The 25,982-nt window shown below is 50.1% G+C and overlaps 5 protein-coding genes across 5 annotated transcripts; 3 read left to right on the forward strand and 2 right to left on the reverse strand.

The window, feature by feature from the left end:
• Positions 1-2,074: 2,074 nt before the first annotated feature.
• Positions 2,075-6,137, forward strand: BKA67DRAFT_535321 (ABC transporter; the record flags this gene model as incomplete). Its single annotated transcript, XM_046100000.1, has 2 exons — positions 2,075-4,444; positions 4,500-6,137. 2 exons carry the CDS (start codon positions 2,075-2,077, stop codon positions 6,135-6,137), a joined length of 4,008 nt encoding a protein of 1,335 aa, XP_045958244.1.
• Positions 6,138-9,607: 3,470 nt separating this feature from the next.
• Positions 9,608-10,979, forward strand: BKA67DRAFT_266304 (uncharacterized protein). The gene is made up of 2 exons (XM_046095850.1): positions 9,608-10,177; positions 10,250-10,979. The coding sequence occupies exons 1-2, from the start codon at positions 9,737-9,739 to the stop codon at positions 10,844-10,846; spliced, it is 1,038 nt and encodes a 345-aa protein (XP_045958245.1). The 5' UTR covers positions 9,608-9,736; the 3' UTR covers positions 10,847-10,979.
• An 815-nt stretch (positions 10,980-11,794) lies between these two features.
• On the reverse strand, positions 11,795-15,713 carry BKA67DRAFT_266353 (GPI ethanolamine phosphate transferase). Its single transcript, XM_046095851.1, has 2 exons — positions 15,669-15,713; positions 11,795-15,497 (listed from the first exon to the last, which is right to left on the reverse strand). Exon 2 carries the CDS (start codon positions 15,270-15,272, stop codon positions 12,066-12,068), a length of 3,207 nt encoding a protein of 1,068 aa, XP_045958246.1. The 5' UTR covers positions 15,273-15,497; positions 15,669-15,713; the 3' UTR covers positions 11,795-12,065.
• Positions 15,714-17,093: 1,380 nt separating this feature from the next.
• BKA67DRAFT_645776 (uncharacterized protein) lies at positions 17,094-20,635 on the forward strand (the record flags this gene model as incomplete). The annotated part of the gene is made up of 8 exons (XM_046105890.1): positions 17,094-17,668; positions 17,726-17,828; positions 17,887-17,964; positions 18,024-18,285; positions 18,334-19,017; positions 19,106-19,652; positions 19,801-19,905; positions 19,961-20,635. The coding sequence occupies exons 1-8, from the start codon at positions 17,516-17,518 to the stop codon at positions 20,633-20,635; spliced, it is 2,607 nt and encodes an 868-aa protein (XP_045958247.1). The 5' UTR covers positions 17,094-17,515.
• A 1,431-nt stretch (positions 20,636-22,066) lies between these two features.
• On the reverse strand, positions 22,067-23,077 carry BKA67DRAFT_266586 (uncharacterized protein). Its single transcript, XM_046095852.1, has 2 exons — positions 22,887-23,077; positions 22,067-22,831 (listed from the first exon to the last, which is right to left on the reverse strand). The coding sequence occupies exon 2, from the start codon at positions 22,695-22,697 to the stop codon at positions 22,152-22,154; it is 546 nt and encodes a 181-aa protein (XP_045958248.1). The 5' UTR covers positions 22,698-22,831; positions 22,887-23,077; the 3' UTR covers positions 22,067-22,151.
• Between the last annotated feature and the right edge of the window lie 2,905 nt (positions 23,078-25,982).

Below are 25,982 nucleotides of genomic sequence, written 5' to 3' on the forward strand. Positions count from 1 at the left end.
ATAATCACACGTTACAGGCACCACCAGTAATCTCGACCTCAAGTGATTAAGGAAAGCACATTTGTATGATCGTTGCCTATGCATCACATCCTGAGGATCTGGAGAGTGCTTGAATCAAATCTCTCTAAAGCATAAAAGTCGGGAAGAAGCCCACCCAAGACGAATGCCATCAAAACGAAGCCAATACTTCGCCACTACAGTTACACGTTAGGACTATAGTTGTGCCAACGCATCTGAGCTGATAATGTAATGTTAAAACTTAGGGACCGTCTTGTGGCGACTGGTCGTCTGGGCTTTATTAACAATCCTCGTTTGTACTCTCCGTAAAACTCGTAAAACTCGTAGACGTATACGAGCAGAGGCCGAGCAGTCAGATAGAACTAGGGCGCTAAACCGCAGGGCTTAGCAAAGATCTGAGATGTGTACTGCAACCGTACCCAGCGGGCCAGGATCTCAAAACAGAAGCCTGAATCCGCGTCAATCAAGATAGCTGCATAAGTGTTCCGTACGAATTGCAGTCCTGTTTTGATGGTGTGTCTCTGTGTCTCTGCCTCTATGTAAGATGCTATGGGGAATCGGTGATTTGTAGACCCCGAGGCCCGAAGTCTGGCTCCGCGATTCTCCGCAATCGCTATCTCTAGGAGTCCGGGTGGAGCAGATGGGACACTGGGACACCGAAGGAAGCATTCTAGAATGCAGGGCTGAATGCTTGTATGTCTCACTGCATCGATAGAGTTATGCAAACGCCACAGATTCTTGAACATTGAAGCAGATTCTCGTAGTAGCTGTGATGTTCTCGTTGAAGATGAGAGTCTGTCGAGGGGACTGCGGGTATATCCCCCGATCAGCGTTCATCTTACAGTGTTACCATGCCAGCGTTACTTGCGCGGTGAGCGGGGCCACAAGCGAGAGCATGCGCGTGAAACCATGCAGAGGAGGCCCGCCATCGATATCTAATTACTCTAATCCTTCGCCCGATGTTCTAGCTAGGCTCCTGCATCACAACCCCTGGTGATTCGGCCCGCTCCACTGCTTACGAAACATCAAAAAGGTCCTCCAACGGATATCAAGTGAATTAGGCGAGAGTTCGATCAGGATGGTAAAGCTGAGGGTGTAGCGCGATGCTGTGACGCCTCGAGGTATCTGAATTCCTCACACGAGAACTTCTTTCGCGAATCAAATCAATGATCAATCGAGTCATTCGGTAACCTTCATAGGTACAATGAGCGTACGTCGTGTGTGTCATCGAGGATGGGCTGCACGTGGGTTATAGTGCGCCTGGACGAGTTGCCGGCGGAGTCATAACTTAGCATCATGTTGCGGCAAAAGACTCATCTACGCACGCAGGGCCCTGTGTACAGATGGGTAAGCTTACGAGCGCTCCAATAGAGCTTTTCATGGCCGCAAATAGCGTTGCACTAGAACACGATCGAAAGGAGTATGCAGCAGGTCGTTAGTTATTATGTCGGGTGCGTATCTCGCTTTCGGCAACTAGCGGCCCACTTCCCTGGGGCACTTTGGCTTTGGAACAGCGTCCACTTTCCCAGCTCACTTCCAATTAGTCTAACCTAGTGAAAGTTCCATGCACATGCTCGGTGTTGGTGACTCGGAATCCCTGGTTTCCGTTGCACAAATGTGCACATCAAGCCACCCCGGATCCTTTCCTCCCCACGATGGACGGGCGGGCAAAGAATACTCAAAAGAGTGAAAGCCGCCCGCGCTGCGCATTCCAGTCTCGGCTCCCGCTCTGTTATTCTGTCGTCGTGGACTTGCTGAAGTTGTTGCTCTTTCCCTCGAATATTTTTCTAATTCCTACTAATTCCCTGCTCTGTCGCCTCTCTCTTTCCCTTCTCTACGACAGCACCCACTCCCCACATTCGGAATAGCACATCGGCTCAATCCCAACCAGACAAACGTTTCGAGGGGCGCAGTCAACACAGAAACCGTTGAAGAAAGCCAGCAATAAGCTCGCCAACGAGAACCGTCGCACCGACCTCTGTCGAGGAGTTGGCTGTGTGACTTTTCGGTCGCGCTGGTTCCCCTGACCTTGTCGTCGAGTGCCATTACAGGCAATATGTCTGCCGAAATGTCAGAAAAGCCGGCCAATGAGGGCCGTTCGAGAGCCTCAAGCCGCAACGAGTCGACGTCGGACACGCAACCAGTCTCTGAAAAGGACGCAAAGCCAGATGTGGCGCCCTTAGCACAGGTAGACTCAAAGGTCATAAAGCAAGCAAAGGAGGAAGACACCGATCCGTTTAGACATTTACCTGCGCATGAAGCCGATATCTTGAAGAGGCAAGTCAATACGCCTACTGTCAAGGCCGGTGCTGCAATCCTGTATCGATATGCTTCGCGGAATGATCTGATTATCATGTTCATCAGCGCCATCTGCGCTATAGCCGGCGGTGCTGCTTTGCCCCTGATGACTGTGATTTTTGGTAACTTGCAAGGTACCTTCCAGGGCTATTTCACGGGCCAATCATCCTATGACGCTTTCATGGATGAGATGACGAGTCTCGTTCTATACTTCGTCTACTTGGCTATTGGAGAGTTTGTGACGATCTATATTGCGACCGTTGGCTTCATCTACACCGGCGAGCACATTAGCGCAAAGATTCGGGAGCACTACTTGGAAAGCTGCATGCGCCAAAACATTGGATTTTTCGACAACCTCGGTGCCGGAGAGGTCACAACTCGAATCACGGCTGACACCAACTTAATCCAGGATGGTATTTCTGAAAAAGTCGGCTTGACGATCACAGCCGTTTCAACTTTTATTTCCGCATTCGTAATTGGTTTCGTCGAATACTGGAAGCTGACGCTGATTCTAATGTCCACTGTCTTTGCCATCGTCTTGGTAATGGGCACCGCTTCTCAGTTCATGATCAAGTACAACAAACACTCGATTGAGGCGTATGCGATGGGTGGTACCGTCGCCGACGAAGTCATATCATCTATTAGGAACGCTGTTGCTTTCGGCACACAGGACCGCCTGGCAAAACAGTACGACGCTCACCTGATCCGTGCAGAGAAGTACGGTTTCAAGACCAAGAGCACCATCGGGTGTATGGTCGCTGGCATGATGCTGATCGTGTACTTGAACTACGGTCTGTCTTTCTGGATGGGCTCCACATATCTGCTCGACGGCAGTATCCCGCTCTCCAAGGTGTTGATCATCATGATGTCTGTCATGATTGGTGCATTCAACCTTGGAAACGTCGCACCTAATGTCCAGGCTTTTGCCACAGCTATCGCTGCTGCTGCTAAGATTTTCAACACCATCGACCGCCAGTCTCCACTGGACCCAACAAACGATGCAGGAGACAAGCCTGATCACGTCGAAGGTGCTATTCGTCTGGAAAACGTGAAGCACATCTATCCTTCACGGCCGGACGTAGTCGTCATGAACGGCGTGTCGCTTGAGATTCCCGCTGGAAAGACTACTGCGCTCGTTGGAGCCTCAGGATCTGGAAAGAGCACAATTGTCGGGCTTGTCGAACGTTTCTATGATCCAGTCGGTGGAAAAGTTTATCTTGATGGCCGTGATATTAGTACACTGAACTTGCGCTGGCTCCGTCAGCACATCTCGCTTGTCAGTCAGGAACCCACCCTGTTTGGTACTACCATCTTTGGCAATATCAAGTACGGTCTGATCGGTACCCGGTTCGAGAACGAGAGCGAAGAGAAACAGCGTGAACTTGTTGTTGAAGCTGCGAAGAAAGCTAACGCCCACGATTTCATTTCCGGCCTCCCTGAAGCATATGAGACCAACGTCGGCGAGCGGGGTTTCCTCCTGTCTGGTGGACAAAAGCAGCGTATCGCTATTGCTCGAGCCATTGTCTCCGATCCCAAAATTCTTCTGCTTGATGAAGCCACCAGTGCTCTCGACACCAAATCCGAAGGAGTCGTTCAAGCTGCTCTAGAAGTCGCTGCTGCTGGTCGCACAACAATCACTATTGCTCACCGGCTTTCCACAATTAGAGATGCACATAACATTGTCGTTATGACTCAGGGGTCTATCGTCGAACAAGGAACTCACGATGAACTCCTTGAGAAACGCGGTGCATACTTCAAGCTCGTCACAGCGCAGAACATCGCAGCTGTCCAGGAGTTGACCGCCGAGGAGCAAGCTGCAATCGATGAGAAAGATGAACAGATGATTCGCAAAATGTCTGCCAAGGACGGCCAGACCTACACTGAAGATCCAGATGACAACATGCGTGCCAAGCTGAACCGCTCAACGACCCAAGGATCTGCCTCGAGCAAGGTCCTTCAGGGCCGTAAGCCGGAGGAAACACAGAAGTACCGTCTTTCAACCTTGATTAAATTAATCGCATCCTTCAACCGCGAAGAATGGAAGCTTATGTGCTGGGGACTGTTTTGGTCTATCATCTGTGGTGGTGGAAACCCTACTCAAGCTGTGTTTTTTGCCAAACAGATTATGGTAAGCATATACAATCCGCATCCGACGTTCTTGCACAGTACTAATTTAATTCTAGACGCTCAGCACGCCGGTTACCCCAGCCAACAGTGCTCAGATAAAAAAGGACAGCGATTTCTGGAGTGCCATGTTCTTGATGCTGGCAATCGTGCAATTTCTTGCCTACGTGCTTCAAGGTGTCGCTTTTGCAAGATGCTCTGAGAGATTGATCCACCGCGTGCGTGATCGTGCCTTCAGAACTATGCTTCGACAGGATGTTTCCTTCTTTGACAAGGACGAGAACACTGCTGGTGCGCTTACATCATTCCTATCAACGGAAACTACGCATGTTGCTGGTATCAGTGGTGTCACTCTAGGTACTCTGTTGCTTGTTACGACGACCCTGGTCTCAGCCTGTGTTCTCGCTTTGTGCATCGGTTGGAAGCTGTCCCTCGTCTGTATCTCGACTATCCCTGTTTTGTTGGCTTGCGGTTTCTTCCGTTTCTACATGCTCGCACATTTCCAACGCCGCTCAAAGAAAGCCTACGAGTCGTCGGCCACCTACGCGTCTGAGGCCATTTCCGCCATCCGTACTGTTGCCTCGCTTACTCGGGAGACTGATGTCTTACAGCAATACCAGACCTCTCTTGCAGCCCAGCAAAGGTCGAGTTTGGGTTCTGTACTCAAGTCGAGTCTTCTGTATGCCGCCTCCCAGTCCTTCCTATTCTTGGCTTTTGCTCTTGGCTTCTGGTACGGAGGAAGTCTTATCGCCAAGGGAGAATATAATCAGTTTCAGTTCTTCGTGTGCTTCCAAGCCGTCATTTTCGGTGCCCAGTCCGCCGGTACGATTTTCTCGTTTGCCCCTGACATGGGTAAGGCGCACCACGCTTCAGCAGAGTTGAAGACTCTGTTTGACCGGAAGCCTGTTGTGGATACGTGGTCCCAGGATGGCGAGCGCCTTGAGGCTGTGGATGGAACTCTCGAGTTCCGCGACGTCCACTTCCGATACCCAACTCGTCCTGAACAGCCAGTGCTCCGCGGTCTCAACCTCACTGTTCGCCCGGGCCAGTATGTCGCTCTTGTCGGCGCATCAGGATGTGGCAAGTCAACCACAATCGCTCTCCTTGAGCGCTTCTACGATCCTTTGGTTGGTGGTATTTATATCGATGGCAAGGAGATCAGCTCCTTGAACGTGAACGAGTATCGATCCTTCATTGCCCTTGTGTCTCAAGAGCCTACCCTTTACCAGGGAACCATCAAAGAGAACATTGTGCTTGGCGCCGCCCACGAGGTCACCGATGAGGCTATTGAATTTGCCTGCAAGGAGGCCAACATTTTCGACTTCATACTTTCCCTGCCAGATGGATTCAACACTGTGGTGGGTAGCAAGGGTGCCCTGCTCTCAGGAGGCCAAAAGCAGCGTATTGCTATCGCCCGAGCACTGATCCGCGACCCTAAAATCCTGCTGCTCGACGAAGCTACTTCAGCTCTGGATTCAGAGTCCGAGCATGTTGTACAGGCAGCTCTGGATAAGGCCGCCAAGGGAAGAACAACTATTGCCGTGGCCCACCGTCTCAGCACGATCCAACGCGCCGACGTTATCTACGTGTTTGACCAGGGCCGCATTGTGGAGGAGGGCACGCATACTGAGCTGATGCGTAAGAACGGAAGATATGCTGAGTTGGTCAACTTGCAGAGCCTGGAGAAGACCAGGTAAACAACCTACGGGCCTATTTTCGGTTGTGATTTTGGTCGATCTAAGTTGGCGTGGGGGTGGGATGTGTCGGAAGAAGTTTTGAAAGATTCCCCTGAAAAGCATTTGCTGCCTGTTTTCACGCATTGTGTTGGAGTTCGGAGTAAAAAGATAGCCACCATATTCTGGCTGGGGTGTTTTCTTGTGTATATAATCATTGTCGATCACTTTTGATCATGCTTACATGTTCAACAGCTGTCCAAAACTTGGGTTTCAACAGCTTCTATATATCTGTTCTCAACATCTAGAAGGGGGAAAACCCGAAATCTTGATGTCACATTGTGAAAGTGATAAAACAATTGTGCCACAGTGTTCCTTGCTTGACGCCAATGAAAGACAATCGGTGTCGTATGACCTACCTATGCAAGGATCTGCACATACACACGAGTTTCTCGTCAAGCAGACAAGAAGTATTGTCTTAGATCTCAAAGGTGTGGCGTTTTCATTTCGTCTGGAAAAACGAAAGCCAGGATGACAGGACCGCCTATCGTGGTGACCTGTAAGCCGCGAAATGCAACGAACTAACCGACAGGCTGATCTACGTTAGCATCTTTTGCTTGCACCTACCGCAGAAGGCTACCGGTCTAGACTGGTTGATCAACACAGAAATTGCTCTGTTCCGTTGGCGCGCTGTTTTTGTCGCGGTTCTGGCATGTAAGGGGGCCATGGTTTTGAACACATGCAAAGCACAACCAACTATGAACGCCTCCAAATCTCGTCAAATAGAGCTATGGTACTGCCTCGTCCGTCAAGTCTTGCCGTGAAGCGAACCCCCTCCCCTTTTCAGCCTCTAGTCTAGCCTGGGGCCGGATTTCTGGGCCCCTCTCGCGTGCCTGCCAAGCCTGCTGGGCTGGAGAAGGATCAATACAGCAGCGCTTGCTCAACGGCTAAGTAGGGACTATTGGATGGGCGAATCACGACCCATTGGACACCAAATGTTGGTTGACAAAAAACGCAAAGTCCTGAAGACTTTCCCATCTGATCCGATAGTTGGGTGACCACGCAAAATGTTCTGCGTGCCTTGGGTTTCTTGGCTGTTGATCCGGTCCACTGACCGGATCTTCAGATTTGAGGACCCGCGCCCAATTTTTCATTTTTCTTGCTTAGGACGCTTCAGGTACCCCGTTGCGGGCTACGGTAAGGTACGGGCCACCTGAACTCTCACGTGTTTTAATCTTCACGAGTGTCCTGCAATTCAGCATGACACGCGATTATCCACTATCGTATCTACAATTTTTTTTCCCCCTCTCCACCTGCATAACGGGCACCGCAGAGTCGTCATCCCCAACGGTGAATGTTGTGCAGGTGGAGAAGAAAACGGTCCCAAAGGCGAGAGAGGGCGCAGTACTATGTAATCAATGCTATGTAATATCCGTGGCCCCGGCATCCAATAGTTCCACCATGGTAATCACCCCCCCCCTGGAATGGACTAGGTTCAGCCTTTAGCAGCAGACTTGTGCCTGGATTCAAAAGTCTCTCGAGGCCGCGAACCCCCCGGGGAAAGGAAGAAGGATCTCCGCTAATGCATGAACATGATCTCGGGCTGCTGGGAAGCTCAAAGCAAGAGGAGCTTTGCCTCAAGAACCAGAGCCAGATCAGCTGGTCTTCGGCATGGAATTCCGCGATTCGACAGAAGAAGTACAAGTAGTCTTGGCATCTGATTTCTCGGGTCTGCCAGGCAATATGGGAGCAAACAATCGTTTATCCAATATTAGTCCGAGACCCGGTGACATTCATCCATTTACATTGCATCCCCTGGTTAGCCCGATGCTATGAAGCACATGAAAGCGCGTACCCTGAACTGGCAATGCTACTTACCTGAAGCTGCCCATTCTGTCATATATCGTTCCTAGCTATTATTTATGGCACGGCTCTGTATAAATCAAAGCGACTTCTGCAAGTGTCACAGCAAAGTGTCCCTCCTGTCTGTGCGGCACACGTCTAGTTCTATGGCTCGGCTGTGTGTACAGTGCTTGGTAGTCCTTGCCGACTCATCTGCAGTTATTGTCATGTTTCACGGGCCTATATGTCAGTGGCATATGGAGACTGGGATGCTAGATGTAGCGTTATTGGCCATTTGCTCAAGGGCTAGCCGACGCCTACAGTGACTGTTACAACGGGCAACTCTTCGGCCAACGGCAATGCTCGCTTTCTTTCACAAGCCCGCCTTCCACGAGCGCAACGCCCATCTGCAAGGGCCTGGACGCTTGGCCACAAACTTCCTTATTGAACCCAAGCGCCTCTTACGCATGGCGCACGCTAAATGGCGCGCTCGCATCGACTTGACTTCTTTTTTAGGTTTCGCAACTCAGATTTACCAGATCTGCATTTCCGTTGGATGACTGAGAGGCCGTTGTCAAAAGTCTAACACGATTCCATGAGCCTGTCAGATCCCTCCACTGGGAAACGCCAAGAGATCAAGGGTACACAGTAGACATGGCGCCCCATCTGACTTGCATGGCAGAAATTCAATACTATGTATTGCAGTCAATGGGCTGAGCCAACGGATGACATCGCTTGGAGACCCCTGTAATTGTCCGCCACCAGGAAGCACAGGTTGGGCCCCCAATTGCCCGATTTGGAGGAGCCATATCGACTGTTCTTGCAGCGATACCACCCTCCCGCATCGCCAACGTCGCTCGCGCAGACCCGCTTGGCTGATTCAGGTCTGGCCCAGCCAATATTCAGTCGTCGAGTGACAGGGCCGCGTGGCTTGCCTAGGCAAGCGAGCAAAGACAGAGCGCTCCATCCTAGGAAAGAATGGCTTTTCTTCTCGCGTCACTAGTACCCGAAGGAGGCATTAGATCTTGTTGCTATGCTAGGGCTCCAACTATGTACTGCAAAGAGAGATCCGGCAATAATATCTAGGTACCGCCCCCGCAAAGGTTGCTGGGCCTGGCCTTTGGCACTCCTCTGCTCTCCATTGTTGTTCTTGGTCCTCATATTAGACGATTATACTCCCCGTAATTCTTTAATACTGCTTGTGGGCGATTCTCCTAATACATCCTGTTCGGTAATCGTTCACCGCGCCGTGACTTGAACGTTCCCGTCCCGTCCCTCATTAGCTGCAGAACAACAGTATCGTTAAGCATATACGGAAACTTGTCGCGGAGCATCCCATTGGTGTTGCCGTGCCCGATAACGCATAACGACTCATTTACCCGCCAGGCCGCACATTGGACCGACAGTGAGAGAGAGGATATACAGCTGCAAGTGAAAGACTGGAGGGTTGAATGGCCAACTGATACATATTGACCGCAACTCTTTAAGCATCCCGATTCCTCGGACTTGTCGTTCTGCTGCATATGGTCAAAATCATCTCGCCTGTATTGCAGACCACAAAGCCCGAACAAACAGATCTGTGGTTAGACAAGGAGTGATGTTCGGACGTTTCGTAGACCGGTAACCTGCCGTTCTGAAGTTGCATACAGCATCTGCTTTATTCCGTGGATCAACTCCGAGGTTTTCTTAACCAAGCAACTCGCTTGGGCGCAGTGCCCTCGGGCTGGACCGTTCCACCCTGTCGTTTCAGGTTTCGCGCTGGGCCAAGATACAAAAGGGCAATGATTTTCGCTTTAATACTTTGCTGGGTCTCCACGGCCGCGGCCTTTTCAGCCATCGCTCCCCCACATCCACACGAGACGCTGATCGTCGACACGCGAGTTCCTGTTCTCATCGAGGATGATTGGATCATGATGTCTCGGGAGGAGCACCAACGATACATTCGAAGAAGAGCAGATGCAGAGTCGGGCTCGGATTCAGCCACCAGTGACAATGTCAAGACAACCACAATCTCAATAGGAATTACCACCAGCACAGGGAAAACGACCTCGACGACTACATCGCGAAGGACGACGACCACCGATGTTGCAAGTGCGCTGCCGAGTCCCTTCGACAACTCGATCGCTTCAAACTTCTCCGGCGATGGCTGCCAAAGTTTCGTTACGGATCTGTTGTCAAACTCGACTTTCAAACAATGCTACCCATTTTCCATGCTCGTTCAGGTTCGTCGCCAGCAACCAATAATTACCATTCGCGTACGGTTCGATGGAAACGCAACTAACACCTTCCTGCAGGGTTCGATGTCCATGTTTAACGCCGAAAAATCGCTTGTGAGCATAACACAAGTCCTTGACGCAACTTGTGGCGCCAACGTCACTTTCTGTGAGGACTACCTGGATGGTGTGGCGGACGACCTGGTTGATTCAGCAAATTGCGCCGACGAGTATGCGCAAGAAAACTCGCTGGTAGTACAGGTCTACCAAGGTCTGAAAGCCTATCAGCCTCTATACAGCGCGTCATGCTTACAGGACGCCGAGACATCGGCATACTGTTTCGCCAACGCCGTTACAAACTCTAGCGCCATCGCTGACGTCTATCTTTATTACCTGCCGCTGAATATCAGCTACCCGAACAGCACGACGCCGGATTGCAATCAATGTACGCAGCACATGATGGGGTTCTTCCAAGCTGCGACGGCCGACAGGAGCTCGGCCATAGCCAATACCTACACAAAAGCCGCGAACGCCGTCAACGCGCAGTGCGGCAGCGGTTATGTGAATGCGACTCTACCGGAGGCAGTAATCAGCAATTTCGCCGGGCCGACACAGCCAGCTCCATCTTTGCTGCTCTTTTCGCTGCTTATTGTGGCGCTATCTCAATGGCTCCTATAACAAATCTAGCCGAGCACACATATACGACATCACATTAGCAGCATTGGATTTTGGTAGCCGGAGTCAACTGGGGAATGGGTTTTACGGTATCCCCAAAAATTTTGGAAAACGGATATTGGGTTTTTATTTATTTTTCGGCGCCGCTTCACGATTGCACATATTTTCTTCTTTCTTCATTTTCCCACCAGTCGGCGCAGCGCTTTGATACCCCCATACTCGCTCCTGCTTATGGCGCTCTTATAACCAACATTTATTATTTCTACACTTTAGACCTTATTCGACTTTATTGTATATACTTCAAACCCCGATTTGGGATCACCAGGGATGGAATGGGAGGGCGCGAGGATGGACTTTGCGGGAAGAGAATTCCCCACGGAAGGGTTTACATGGAATTCCACAGGATTGGGGGAGGCTGGAGGTGTCGACAAGACATTGTCAAGCTTATTATCAGGACGAATGAGCAATAAGGAAGGAGTTGTCGGGGGAGGGTTTGGGAAAAACTTTTCTTTGGCAGATTGGCGTGACAAACTCCCTCGTAGACGCTGCAGTCCCATAGCTGCTACCCGATATTGGGTCCGAAGAAGCAGAATGGCAAAAACTCTATTTGGTTCGCCCACATTTTGCCTCCGTGGGTTGTGCGTATCTCTTTGATTCGTGACCTCGCCTATCACGTTCATATCTTGGGAACCATTATCTCGCCGCCGTCTTCGTGGCTGCTAGAACACAACCAGCTTTGGGGTCACACGTTTCCGCATCCCCACCCCCCTTTCTGATTCAATCTAAACATACGAAGTTGCACAACATGTGAAACAGGACGGCCGGGGAAATCCTCCCCAAACAAGAACTTGCACAACACGTGTTTGACGTTCCTGACATTTGCCGATCGCTCGTTTGCGACCAGCGGGAACTATCGAACCGGAATGTAAATCCGTATTACATACATGCGCTGACTCTGTTATCTGTCGTGGTTGTAATTGCTCCAGTCGGTAGCACTGTTTGTGCGCGATACTCGTACACATTCCAACTTTATTTTTATCTATCCTGACACCTATACTACAGTGGCTTCACTTCACGTGACGCCAAAAAAGCAGAGTGACAATTGTAGTTACGACGGCCAGCGAATTTCTGCCCTGACCCAAGACTCTTGTTTTCTTTTTCGCTTTTGGAGTTGCTTCCAGGCGCCTAATCCACTCATTTATCCCTCTCCAGCAGCAAGTACTCAATCTGCCCAGCCAAAGACTTCGCTAACAGCCAACGTGTTCGTTCTCACGCCAGTAAGCGTTATGGCGATACCGATCAAGTCCACTACAATCAACGCGACAGCCCCCATCATGAACCTTGGGTTGAAAACTCGGAACAACATCAAATGGCGCCGTAGGTGTCCGGCCCAAACCATCGTGGCCAAGCTCTCGACGGCATAGTAGGCCACAAAGACACCTAAAGCGCGTGTAGTGCTTTCGAGCACCGCTTTGCGCTTGGGATTCGTCTTCCAGAGCACAATGAGCGGGACGGCAACACAAGCTAAAATTTGGCCGGCGAAAGTATTGAGAGCCACAACGAGGGGAGACCACGGATAGCGAAGCGTCTTCAGTGGGATGAAGGCACTATCCCACTGGATGGAGGACAGAGCAGCTTGATGGCCAGTCTTGAAATAATAGAAGTTTCCCAATACAGCCAAGGTGATGGGGCCAATGGTCTCCATAGTGATGCCGTTCAGGTCAATGATCTCGACCAGCGATAGTATTTGCCATAACATCAAAGCTATAGCTCCAGTACCCATCGGTTTTGAGAGTAGAATACATGCTCCAGCGAAGTTAATTAGCAAGAGCAGATAACGGGCGCCATTGGCGTTTCCGTATCCCAGTACAGTGACCTGGGCACGACGCACATTGCCGGAGGCTGTTGTAATGATCGAGACACATGGTGGTGCCCAGATGTAGGCCGTTGTACCGGCCACAAATGCTAGTGCGATAACTGATTGCGCCACAGATACCTGAATTGTCTTCAGTGTTGCCTCGGGAATGGAGGGAAACCATTCACCATTACCAGCTGCATCTAATGTCCAATATAAAGCGGCTAAGAAAAGACCGCCACGCAGTGCATATCCTATCCACGCTGGTGCGAGGCCTTCATAGGAGCGGGGTGGTACTAGGTAGCCCTTGATGACCGTGGGAAGGATGAGGAAGACGGCGAAAGGCACTATTAGTTGCCATGATGCAGAAGTTGAGGAGTTCGCAGAAGCATAATAAGTGGAGTTGCAGTAAGGCATTTGCTCTTCCCTACAAAGTTTTGAGAAGGATGCAATTCGGCCAAGAACAACGAAGAGAACAGCATGGTATACGCCCAAAAAACGTTCCTTAAAGTCTTCCCGCCGGAGCGCTGCAACGCCAGAAGCCAAGCCAAAGGAAGAGAGAAAGAACAGAGAAATGGAGTCTTCCCAGATGGTGTATGAGTTGGATGCGAAGCCAATGGACTGACTGACCGTAAAGATCACCGATAGCCAACCCCAAAATGTGGTAGGCAGAATGTTGGCAATGCTCTTGCCGAGCCCAAAGAGGGATACGAATACTGCGAGGATACTTCCAGATGCAGTGCCAGCAGTTGCCAATGGCCAATCCTGTGAACCAGCGAGGAAAAGATATGCAATTGCTAGACTTGTTCCCAGTGCTGCTCCGATAGCCCCTGACTTCACGAGACTCTTATCGAGACTTTGGTAATGTTCGGTGCCTGAATTGCTGTGTTGGTTTTGCAATTCAAGACTTTTTTCCGCAAAATCGAGTTCAGGGTCATCAAGAACAGCAAGATCGTCGTCCTCATCTCGGGAGACATAGACAAGCAGCGCTGCAACACCTAAAGCCGAGACAGTTATTCCCATAACCATCCTGGGAACATCGAAGCGGGCCCATAGGTCTTTGCATAGCTTCAGCGTTTCTTCTTGGTATCGAACGTAGGCTTGGTAGATAGCCTCGGAATACTTGGGGCCCTTCCGGGCAACATCAGTGGCAGTTTCCCAGAATTCAGCCGGCGATCCTGGCTTCGAGATTTGCTCAATGCCACGAGTTCCAAAATACGAAGCCTGGTATCTCCTAATCCCAGCAGACGCCATGCTGGATACGGCAGCCAAATTGTTCCAGGCATTACCTCTCGGTCCGGCAAAAGCTTCCTCAATCGGCCGACCAAGATTGTTGTAAGGGATCGGTATACCTAGAAGAAGAGACAGTGTAGGCACAAGATCGATTTGATTTACTGGTCGAATCTTTGCTGTCGCAGGTGGTGTCACGTATTCAGATTTGGTCCGCCCAAAGACTGGTTTGTTCGAGTACATCCAAAGGGCAGCCTCAACTTCGTCGTCACTCTCACCACCATGATCACCTTTGCCATCCATACCGTGATCTCCCATGACCACTAGAAGGGTATCATCATCGAGACTTGCTACCAGGTCTCGCACGAACTTGTCCATCTGCTGGAGTTTTGACGTCATGGCAGGATGGCTAGGGCCATAACGATGGCCGGCATGATCGACTCCAAGTAGATGGCCAATGAGCAAGTCCCACTCGCCTTTCCTTTCAGATTGGAGCAAAGGAAAGATGTGCTCCTGGACGCCATTGTCTACGGTGTGTAAATCCCACACATTGAAGCTATCGTAAGCTTTGCTGATGTTTGGCTGGAAATAGCCTGGGAACAGAGCAGTCCATGTATCGTCTCCGAGATGGGCGATCCGCTTGCCAAGTCCTTTGAGTTGCTTCAAAATATTGTCTTCGTCAATTGCTGTACCACCGAAGCTGCTTCCAATGTCGGCGAAGGTAGGTAATGTTCCCGTTGTCAATCCTTTCAGTCTTTGCAATGTTGCTGTCGGGGGGTCGGCAATGAAAGGGAGCAGGACAGCATTGTTGGGTTTATTTCGAGATGTCTCGTACAGGAAGGGGAAGGCATTGTGGTAAACCTCGGCCTTACTGCTATCTCGCACCGGCACAGTGAAGTCGTATCGAAGGGCATCTACGATAACAACCACAGCTTTATCGAAGGTCTTGGGATGCCAGCAACCAGCCTCTACCGTACCTTGTCCTTTCCATCTTGTCAGAGGCTCAATCGGGGGACTCGCGCATTCGGATTGTTCTTCCAAGACCAAGCGGGTGAGGAGGAAGCCGCTTGTGAACAAGTATAGTCCAATGACATGGATACATAGCATCCATAGCCAGAACCCAACCGTCCACCTGAAGCGCTTCTCGTATGTGTTCTTTCGACGCGTTTCCAGAGCAAGCCGTTGCCGCTCAGCCTCCCTGTCGCGTGTTCTCTCCGCAGCGGAGCCAGCATTGGCCTTGGCGGCATCTTCGAGTTCTTTCAGTCGTTTCGCTCTTGCATACTGAGCTGCAATGCGTTGGTAGTCGGGTGGAGGGGCCTTGGGCCGAGGATTAGGGGGCGGCATGGTGGTCAGCCAGTGGTAGGTAGTAGTATGAAATAAAGTGGTGTGTACAAATCGCAATGGCCAATGCTGCCATTGGCTCGCAATTGAGGGTCAAGATTGCGCTAATCTGCCGAGCTCACCGAAGCATCGTAAAGAACGTATATGGTGATATCTTTGCAGGGCTTACAGGTCGTCTGGCTGTCGATTCCAGCTTCATGGAAGCTAGTCTAGTCTACGGTAGGTATCCTCCAAAACCATGAACATTAGCCTCAGGAGCTTTGTGATGCTGCGAGGCATTTGCAATAAGTTAGTGGGGTAAGGCTTATTGCCGACCAGCCCAGCCCAACTGCCCGGCAGCTGGGGAGGAATGTGGGCAGATTCCGATACCATGTACGGCGGAGTATCTAGGTTACATACATAGTTAATACTTGGCTTCTTCTGGCCCAGGTAATTGCTTCAGGTGACGATGGAAGGGGTGTTTACCGGATCGCATCCGTGTGACTAGTTCTGGTCATACGGGCCACGTTAGATTGCCCAACCTAGCAGACCCCGGATATGGAATCATAGTGCTGAGTGACGGCTATGACGAATAAACCTGGCCATTCGGTCTGCATGTTCTTCAAGCCAATGGGGCAAGTGTTCTGGAAACCCAGCAGCCGTACCGAGTCAGGGCAACTCTGGCTGTATCGTAGTATTTTTCGATCATATCATAACGCGAAAGGCACCCGCGCCAATGCAACTGTCCGGTCTTCCCGTTCTCTTCAATAAACAATCAATCAAGGTTGAACTGTACTGCACAGCCAATGCAGACAACGACCATACAATCACAACATGCGCATGCAAGCGAATGACTCGTGCGGATAGGCAACCAACCAGGCTCGTGAAGATATTTCAAATGGGTCCCTGCATGTCACGGGCACCTATTTATGGCGAAGAGATTAGATCCCATTGAGAAATTGCAGAACAACGACAGCTGAGCATGGGTGTTGCCCATGAGATCGTATATAATATTGCCAAGTCATGAGCAACCTGTTTTCATTAATCATGATTCAACTACGCCATGGCCAAGATTAGCACACAGCCTTGGAAGGCAGGTTGCGCCTTGTTCGTCACCTCGTGGCTTCCCCCTGCACTTGCGCATCAACTGCCGTACCAAGCATAGAATGCACCACCATGTGGGGGCGTTAATAGTGAATAGTACCGGCGACAGCCGGACTGGTGCTGGCACTCGTTGCATGTTCGGCCGAGTTTCCTCCCTTTTGGGCTCTGTCATAATCAGTCAGGTTGTCACTGTGCATCGGTCCCCACGGCGAGCGCGGCTTCTACCGTACATGCTATACAGGGTTGTCGGGGGGGAGTGCTACGCCTGGCGCTTCGAGTGGCCTGTTTAGGTTTATCTACACGTGGTTGATCCCATGGGTGGGTGAATGCTGAGCCTCTTGACGAATACGAAACCAGCCTCGAGCTGGGAGGTATGCTGCAGATCACCAAGACAGTGAAACCGCATCTTCGAGGTCGTCCCAGGTATATACTCCAAACTCGCTTGAGCATGCTGCTGAGATTCTGCAGTAAGCCCCATCCTTAACAACCAATGATTCCGTGTTCCGAGCTACAAGATCTGTAAGCTGTCAAGTTAGTGAGAGCATCGGCACGTCGGCCTCTTGGCACTAGCAGTTCGCAGTTAGGCTCTACGGATAGAGCGCTGATGTCTATGTAGGATAGAGGCTGTAGAGTTTGGGAGGTTTGACAATTCTGCAACCTAGGCGTTAGTCGAACTTTATTATGAGGATATCATGCGCTCAATGAGACGATGTGACAGGGGTCTTTGCAACTTTGAGGAATCTCCCGTAGGCTCATTTGCCAATAGTAGACACACCAGGCCAAGCCAGGTTTCTCTTCTACACCTCTCCTGGGATATTCCAGTGATGGACAAGTATTTGCACAGCTCAGCCAGCCTCGGGTGGGGTCTTTATTACATGGTAATGTACCTCTAGCTTCAACGGCTTAATCGCGATGGGCCTGGCTTGTCCAGATTGAACGTCTTCGCCAGTGTACACCTCGTTCCATTTCAGGACTGGGTTCTTCGGGGCCCCCTACTAGCCCAGGACGTGCCAAATTCCGTCGCGAGTCAAACTCCCGCGCCTTGTCAACTGCCCATAAGTTACCTTGAGAACTCGTCAGTTTCACGGCACTCGCGTTGCTTTTCATAATGAGATACAGAAGAATGCGCTGCTTCTGTCGGAAAGTGCAGACGGTCATCAAGCATGAAGAGAGCCAAGTCGCAGAGACCCAGCGACGCCGGCGCTGAGGACTCTGTAGCCGCGGCATCCCCCTCTCCATCATCTTCCGCGGTCTCCAGTACCAAAAGACGACGCAACAACCCGGATGAATGCTGTGTCACATGCAAGCTGAGAAAGGTAGGCCCACGTCAAACGTTTACTCTTCCGCAGCCCGGGCTGATACATTGATTGAAGGTTAAATGCAGTGGTAAATCGAGGGACGACCCTTGCGATAACTGCTGCAGATTGAAGCTTAAATGCAGTTTCGCACATCCGCCCAACGGCTCACAACCATCTGGTACGCATCAGACATGTGCTCAGTACTGCTCAGCTTGTTCTTGGGTTGACATTTCAAGTTCTAGACAAAGTAGCAAGAATTACCCCGAACGGCACAGTCACTGAAGCTGGGACGCTTCGCAAGCGTGCACAAAGAGGTAAATGCCCTTCGGCAAAGCCATCACTGATTCTGACGTCTGACTGGGTACAATCGCAGCCTGTCAGCAATGCCATGCTCACAAGACAAAATGTAGCGGTGACTTGCCCAGGTGTGCAAGATGCCAGCTCAACGATCTGCCTTGCGAATACACACCATCTAAAAGGAAGTTTGCCAATCTACCAGGTAAATCTAGTGCAGCCACAACTCCAACACCAAATGGAGCCCCGGTTACGCCAGAGGAAGACACTCCTCAGAACGTCAACGGACCGAAGACGACGCCACCCCTGGAGAACGGGCTCTCACTAAGCCCATTATGCCAGTAAGTAGGGCAGCGTTTTGCCTCTCGTCCAAAGCTGACGAGTACTAGGGACCAGTTGCTCAAGAGAGAAGTCATCCTCAAGCATGCAGATGTGTATTTCGAACAGCTCTTCCACATGCCCTGTATGGGGTTTCTGCATCCTGGCACAATCTACCGATTGATTGACGAGGACAAGCTTCCCCCAGCTCTAGCAGCCGGAATCTGTTCGATTACTGCTGACTTTGTGTCTCCCGGTGCAACAGGTCGCGCCCTCGCCCTGCGATGCAACGAACAGCTTGAGTTTTTCACACTCCGGCACTGTGGGTTCATGAGTCCTGATTATCTTGTCTACCATCTTCTGGCAACACTTTACAACTGGATGTCCGGTCCTTTGGCAAAAGTCTGGATGTGGAGTGCGACCGCAAGCCGCTTGATCAAATGCCTACAACTCAACTACGAGCCAGACATGCGGTCTACACAGTTGACATATCCAGAACGGGAGATCCAAAGGCGCAGTGTCTGGCAGATATATATCATCGACCATTTCTTATCTGGCGGACATGATGAGCATCTGTTGTTGCCGTCTTCCTCGATACACATCCGTCTGCCTTGCTCGGATCAGGTTTTCAGAGATGAACTGCCTTCTACGATGGAAACGTATAATCAAAACGCTTCCATCCCTTCTACCGTGGGAGATTATAGTCTTGACGCTTGTCATGTGAGACTACTAACAATTCGAAGCCAAGTTCTAAGGTCAGTCATGTCATATACTGCAACCTGCGTCAAAAATTAGGGTGGTCATGAAAAGCTTGTCCTGGGTATTGTGCTAATTAAGGTATAGAGCTACGAAACGATTCACGGATTTTTCGCAAGGCCAAATGTCCGATCCGATGCGGCCTGAGCAGTTTATGCAGCACGTCAATCAATATCAGACTGCTTTGTACAGGTTCACCGACTCTCTGCCGGAACATCTAAAGCTATCCGTGTCGAACGTTGATGCACATATCCACCGACCAAACCGTCCAAGCTACACTATGCTCCATACTTGGTACTGTCAAACGCATATCGAGCTTTACTCATTCTCCTTGCACGCACTCAAACAATCAACTTCGCCTGATTCTGTACCATGGGAGTTCTTCCTAAGGTCACAGCGAGACTTTCTTTTACGCTCACAGCAACAAGCTGTCTCGTATGCTATATGTCTTGCACAGACTTGGGAATACTGCCTACAGAATGTCCAGAGAACCCCATCGGCGACCCTCAGGCATGGCCTTGTCACAGTCGACTGGATGATAGGGGCTTGCGCCGTGGATGTAGTAGAAGTCCTGCTAGCTGCGAGGAAGTACAGGCTGTATAACAATCTCAAGAGTAACACCAGTGCCCAGATGGTAAGTGTGTCATCACGTCACCCGTGATACATGTGAATATATTTCACACTGTCTGCTATGCATCTAAACCCCCTCTGGTTGCATGCTCGAATTTTCGAATCTACAAGGTCTTTTATGGATGATACAAGTTGCTGACAAGTTTGGTTAGTGTTATCTGAAACCAATTGATGATGATCTGCTGGCTTCTCTCATTGCGAGCATTGTTAAGCTTGTTGGTGATCTGGCTGCCTATCTACCGAGAGTCGAGCATTACGTGCGTGCAACCCGAAACAGTCTCTCTATCTCCTCGAACTGACATGATGCCGCAGAAAACCACCATAATTGACAAGATCAGAGACTTCGAGGACGATATCAACACCAATGGGTACCTAGAAGCCAAAGACGAGGATCAAGGAACAACCCCTAGCCCTACCAGCTTGCCAGGGCCAGATAACATTATGCCACAGACCCAGCTTGATGCGACTATTTCACCGAGGAGTCTAGACGATACATCGTCCATCTCTGACAGATTTCTCAGAAAGAAATCGGCCTCGTATAATGAGAAAGCGATGAGTCTCAATGGCGTTTCTCAGATTGGAGATTTGCCGGTGCCAGTCATGCCGTATTGCCTTCGCCAAGCTCAAGATTCATCGTTGGAAGGCCCATTTGCGGCACCTACAATTGGCAATTATTCGCCAACGCACCTGATGGATATACAAGAGCAGCAACCGGCGGCTCTGTTCAACTCGGCGCTAGCACCAACTATGGGACCGATCTTCGATGGTTTTAGATCGGCAATTCCTATTGACCCGACCATGCATAATTCCATGACTTACAGCCAACCTCCGGCTTCTCAAATCCCACAACATATACCGACACCGATGCATTCCAATCCCAACGATGGGGGCATTTTCGTTCCTTATGAGGCCAACTACTACCCTAGCGAGCAAGCGCAAACGCCTTGGATACAGCAAAGTCAGAGGAATCCGCACATCTACAGCTGACATTCGGCCTTCATGCAGCCAAGTATGGAATAAGACAACAGGGCTTTACGACGATTCCGTGCGTAATACATGTATATTAAAAACAGGAGCTGCCTATATGGTATTAGCCATAGGCAGCTCTAACGACCACATTTACCAGATGATACCCCTTATTGCAAACAGCATAACTCACGCATGGATCGGACATCAACGAAGAGAAATTTACCACGGATATATATATATATATATGTAGGAGGATCCGTTTATGACAGGAGTTCTGCGCACGCAAAGCGCATTCAACATTGGTCAGCATATTAGTGCAGACTTAGACATGCTCAGTGGGCCAAGCAAAACTTGGGCACTGAACATTGTTAGCAAGGAGAAGGCCGAGGGCAAACGAGCCCAAGGTTTTGAAAGCTCCTGACTGGATATTTGATATAGAGAGCATTGACCTGGCTTAGAAGCGCTCGAGGGAAGTGTGTGTCTATTCACGATAGATAATTAAAGCGACAAGAGTCGGGCAAGCGCATAACTGTCAACACTTTTACATATGACTTTTGAAAAAATAAATTTTAAACAAAAAATAAATGAAAAATAAGATGGCATAAGAGGTTTCTGGCAGCAAACCCGTTTGTTCCATAAAATGACTCGAGCACAAGTATACAATGCAAAGTGGAAGTTGCATAGTTGCGGTTGGAAACAGCGCCAGGTCTACTTTAGCTCGCAACCTGCATGAAGGGTCCTTTCTCATGTGCCTCCCTAAAATGCAGGCTATCAACGGTCTCGAGAATTAAACTCCAAGACTAGCTTTAATTAAAAATAAAAATAAAACCTTCTTGTCTCCGGCAGGCATGCTTTGAAATCTAACATTGGTCAAGGTTTCATACCACGTGCTCTGATGGTCATATTCAAGATGACTTCCCCCACGTGAAAGCGGGATACGCACGCAAGGCTCGCGTGACCCAACTACCCAGCGCGTGGCCATTCGTCGAGAAAATATACATCCTCACACATTCACACAGGGACCACTGAAAAGGAGTTTTGTAAGCTTTTCGATGTCTTGAAACATTATTTAATACAGTAATAGAATATACAAGATAGACCGTATGTCCTTGCCTTGGCCGTCGGTCCGTTGTCAGCGCAAAGAGCATATCGAGCCGGTTGAGATATGTACGGCTGCCCCTTACCGGTTGTATATCCAAAAGTGTCTCCGAGAGTGCCATGGCACTTGTTTAGAGCACCATGACTTGCCCGACTAGCCGGGGGTGAACCAACTCTCGTAAATAGCGCCTGGTCCCAGAGGCGATTAAGAAAATTAGCCCTAAAAGCACTCGCTGCCAAAATTGTAATGGGTACTCCGTGATTCATGCATGATGTGTAGTGTGGTCGTCAAGAACTCCTTCCGGGTTGTGTATATAGAGAGTCGAGGCATCAGTACTGCGGTCAGAAGCCGACTCGCCAGTGCCTCAAAGATATGGTTAAGGATGAATGGTGAATTTTAGTCTCGAGGCGACAGAAGCGCCTGTCTGTCCAGCTTTTAATGGAATTGCGAACGGTCCTTCTCCTTCAAACCACCAATCTGTTCCATATCGATAGAGTAAAAACCATGACTGCTCTCCTTCTCGTAGGCGGGCAGCTGCTCTTCGCGAACGGGTTCCATACCGACAGTGGTCTCGCCGACTCTAACAACCATGACGCGGCCGTCTTGCTTGCGGCCATACTCGTCGTGCTCATCGGGGAAAGTGATGTGAATCTCGGGGATGTTCTTGGGAGAGTGAGGCGGTGAGTTGGGATCAGACAGCATGGGACGTCCGTTGAGGACCACAACACTAGACCGACCATCTGGCGCTGTAATGGTTAGACGGCGGGTGTTGTGGCCGTTGTATTCATGCTTGAGATCATTGTACTGGGGAAGACCATCCTCGAGGAGCATTGCGCGGTTGCGCTTTATTCTCCGCAGCATAATGAGTGCAGCTACGAGGATGAGGGCAAAGAAGGCCAGGCCCAGAAAAGTAACCATCAGGTTCATCATGCTATTCGAGTCGCCGAGGTCACGGGCAACTATGTTGTTGATGGGAGACATGCTGGATAATGATTCGGGAAATGATTGACGAGCTGGTGTCTTTCTTCTTTTTCTTTTCCTTTTTTCTTTTTTCCCCGAAATCCTGCGTCAAGGAGTCGTATATTAAGTGATGTCGAATGAATGGCTTAGCTCTACTGAGACCAATGTCAGCCCTGTCTGATACAGACATACAGACATACATGCACACACAACCGTAGATCGAAGCACAACATGCACGGCAGAGGGTGTCCGTTGAGCGGGTGGTGGCTTGCTCGAAACGTGCCGAAAGCTGGTGCAAGGGATCGGAAATCAAGGTTGACTCACTTGTAAGGGCGGGAGAGTCTTGACCAGGCCGAACTCTTCAAGAACCAACGATAATCTTTGGTTTCGGCAACTAGTAGGGAAAGACAGGACAGACACAACTAAAAGAGTGAAGTTGAATCCGGGGGATTAGGGAATGAATGTGGAGGGAATGAACGACGGCTTGCCAAAGCAATTATTGACCTCTTCTAAACAGCGACTGACGGCAGCAACGACGATGAGATCGTGAAGACAAAAGCAGAAGGAAAAGGAAAGGGCGGAGAAGGACTTGAAGAGGAGAAGCGTCAGGAACAGGCCACCTGCAAGGTCGCTGCGCCGCCTAGGCTAAGGTGACATTGGATGGCACCAGGCACTTGTGCACATCTAGTCTTGGTCTTACTCCGTCCATAGTAAGTGAACTTGAAGCTCAGGTCTGGTCGACGAGATTGGCGGTTCCGGGCGTGCAATCCAATTGCAATCTGCCAGACAACGGGTGGGCAGGTGCCCGTTCAGGCCTATGCCACACTATCACACCCCAGTAAGCGACCTGACTAGGCCTAACGAGAGTGGTGCAGGGATCAGACACAGGGGAACGCAGGGAGACGCAGGGGGGGGCGGCCGATCAGAAAAAGGCACCGCGATCCCATTCGACGAAACATTCATGGAAACGCTGCCATGGCGGCTGCCAATTTCCAGAATACCCAATTATCTGCGTTCTAGACTCAGAATAGTGGGGGGTAATCTGAGCCATAACCCTGCAAGAAACGTACTAGTACTAGCAAACGGTTCCCCCCAGGAGACGAGGAGGAGCCACAGGGAGGTCACAGCTTCAGCATAGCCTGCGATGGATGAACCTCGCAGTGCATCGAGCTTGTGAATAAACAAGAAAAGACGCGCAATCCCCTTCAGCATAAAAATAACGATAGACACCGCCTAGCCAACTTGACCATGCGCCTCCCGATGGTATTATTGAATCTTGGTATTTCACCTACCGAGTAGTCCATGATGCGACACGGTATTAAAGCGCTTATCAAGCTCCAGCTTCCTTCCCTCTCTGTCTTGGCCTTCAGGATATGTGGTTCACGTTCTGCAGTCTTTACACGTACAATGAATGGCACAAGCAGCGTTTCTAGACCAGCGTCCTGATCTGTCGCTTCCCTTCCGTTCATGCAGGATGATTCGTTCTGGTCCACCACTTGGACGCGCTTGAGATGAGGGGTTGGGTTTTTTTTTTCTTCTTCAACTTTTTATTCAATTTTTTTTAATCCTATTTCACCATCATTGATTGGCGATACTTCAATCGAAGCCTACTCGAGCATAAGCTATCTGACCGTCCTGACAGCGGCAGGCTTCCCTTATGCATTGTCGGATTCTATGGATAGTTCGCATCTAACCGAGACACTGCGCTTCTTGGAAATGGGCTCATGTAACTACATGCTCCTCGAGTCCCATAAAAACCGACCATATGGCTATGGGGCAACACATTTTCTGATTCTCTACCAAGCCTCAAGGACGTACAGTAATATGGATTTATTATGTAAAGCACAATTGCACCACGCCAATCACGGTCGTCCATTATACCAGTGCTGATAGTGGTAAAGTCCCTGTTACATATGACGAATGCCTTCACTCGTTGGTGACGGCTAGCACGGCAGCGTAACACCACATCAATACACCTGGCGCAAATGGCAGATGTTCTGCATCTGCCCGCCTTGCATTTCTGTCCCCTATCACGTATGGTGCGGCTCCCGGCCAAACTGGGTCCGGCCAGTTTGAATCTAGCATTCAGGCCGCCGTAGCTGATGACTACCAAGTCCGAACACGCGGCTGTGAGTCAGTGATAGTCAGCTTTGACGGGGACCTATGTAGAGTAATGGACGATCAACTGCTAACTATACAAGAACGAACCGGGTTTTAATCCTTCAATGTCCCTCTGCAGCGAGTCGATATGTTCTGCAACGTTCAAACTGATGTTCAGCGCTACATATGAATACTGCGCAAGGTTGAGGCTTTGCGCTACATTGGGATGGGTGTTTCAGATCCAAAGGCAGGAGAAAGCCAGCTAAAAGTAGTCTAACCTTGTTAGCTTGTATCTTAGCTTGGTCATGTACATATGTACATACTGTACACATACGACAGTTTTGCGGGGTCCATACCACGTTAGCCACTCTCGCTAGTGCCCGCTCCTAAGAGTGGGTTGAGTAGGTATGCCTATCTGCTGGCATAGCAGCTACTTTTTATATTCATCCTCGACCATTTCCATGGTCATCCTGGACGGGAGTGCTTGCTGGTAGGCTTTGACTCTTGATCCTGCGGCCGGCTCCATGACTTCACCCTTAGTCTAGATCCAGCAAAACCTGTGAGGTGCGCGGGTGCTGCAAGTACGCATGCAAGAACAAACATGGCCGCCTTACTGGCTTCTTCCTTGGCCAACCATCCTGATCACAGAGGCGAACCGTGACTATTGTACGACGTCAGAACATATCGGAGGTGGCATTCTAGGAATTGCACTGAGGTTCCTATGTCTGCAGTATCACCCGGGGCACTGGTGACAGGGAGTCAACGAGAGCAGCGGGATCAGCAGCAAGGGGCCATTCCGTTCACTGATTTTGTGTTTCATGTTTCAGAATCTAGGCCTGCTCGTCACGATATTGACTTTCATTCTCAATAATATTACTTCGTTTCTGGCAGTACACGTAGAACCCCACCTACGTATCATATTGAGCAGGCTGGAATGCTGATGACGATCAATAAAGTCTACTGACGCGCAATATAAAATTTATCGTGCACCTAAAGGCATTAGCCGCACGCAGTTGCTGCAAACGTGCCTTGGCGGACAAAAGCTCGCACTGATGATGATAGTCTTGATTTCCTGGGAAAGTGCTGTCTCTCAAGAACATGAGAAACAAACACGGGAGCACGGGAGGAGCTAGACCTCCTTCGTTATTTGGGGCGCTACAATCATGATTTGCTTTGTGCCACTACACTGTGCTTCAGTGCCACGAC

This window comes from Truncatella angustata (genome assembly GCF_020726525.1).
Source record: "Truncatella angustata strain MPI-SDFR-AT-0073 chromosome Unknown BKA67scaffold_4, whole genome shotgun sequence".
Classification (NCBI taxonomy): Eukaryota; Fungi; Ascomycota; class Sordariomycetes; order Amphisphaeriales; family Sporocadaceae; genus Truncatella; species Truncatella angustata.

What these genes read in the sequence shown, in the direction of transcription:
- BKA67DRAFT_266304 (XM_046095850.1), top strand. Translation starts at nt 9,737, where the DNA reads ATGATTTTCGCTTTAATACTTTGCTGGGTCTCCACGGCCGCGGCCTTT. An exon ending in CATTTTCCATGCTCGTTCAG is followed by an intron (nt 10,178 to 10,249) that starts GTTCGTCGCCAG and finishes ACCTTCCTGCAG; the next exon opens with GGTTCGATGTCCATGTTTAA.
- BKA67DRAFT_266353 (XM_046095851.1), bottom strand. Translation starts at nt 15,272, where the DNA reads ATGCCGCCCCCTAATCCTCGGCCCAAGGCCCCTCCACCCGACTACCAA.
- BKA67DRAFT_266586 (XM_046095852.1), bottom strand. Translation starts at nt 22,697, where the DNA reads ATGTCTCCCATCAACAACATAGTTGCCCGTGACCTCGGCGACTCGAAT.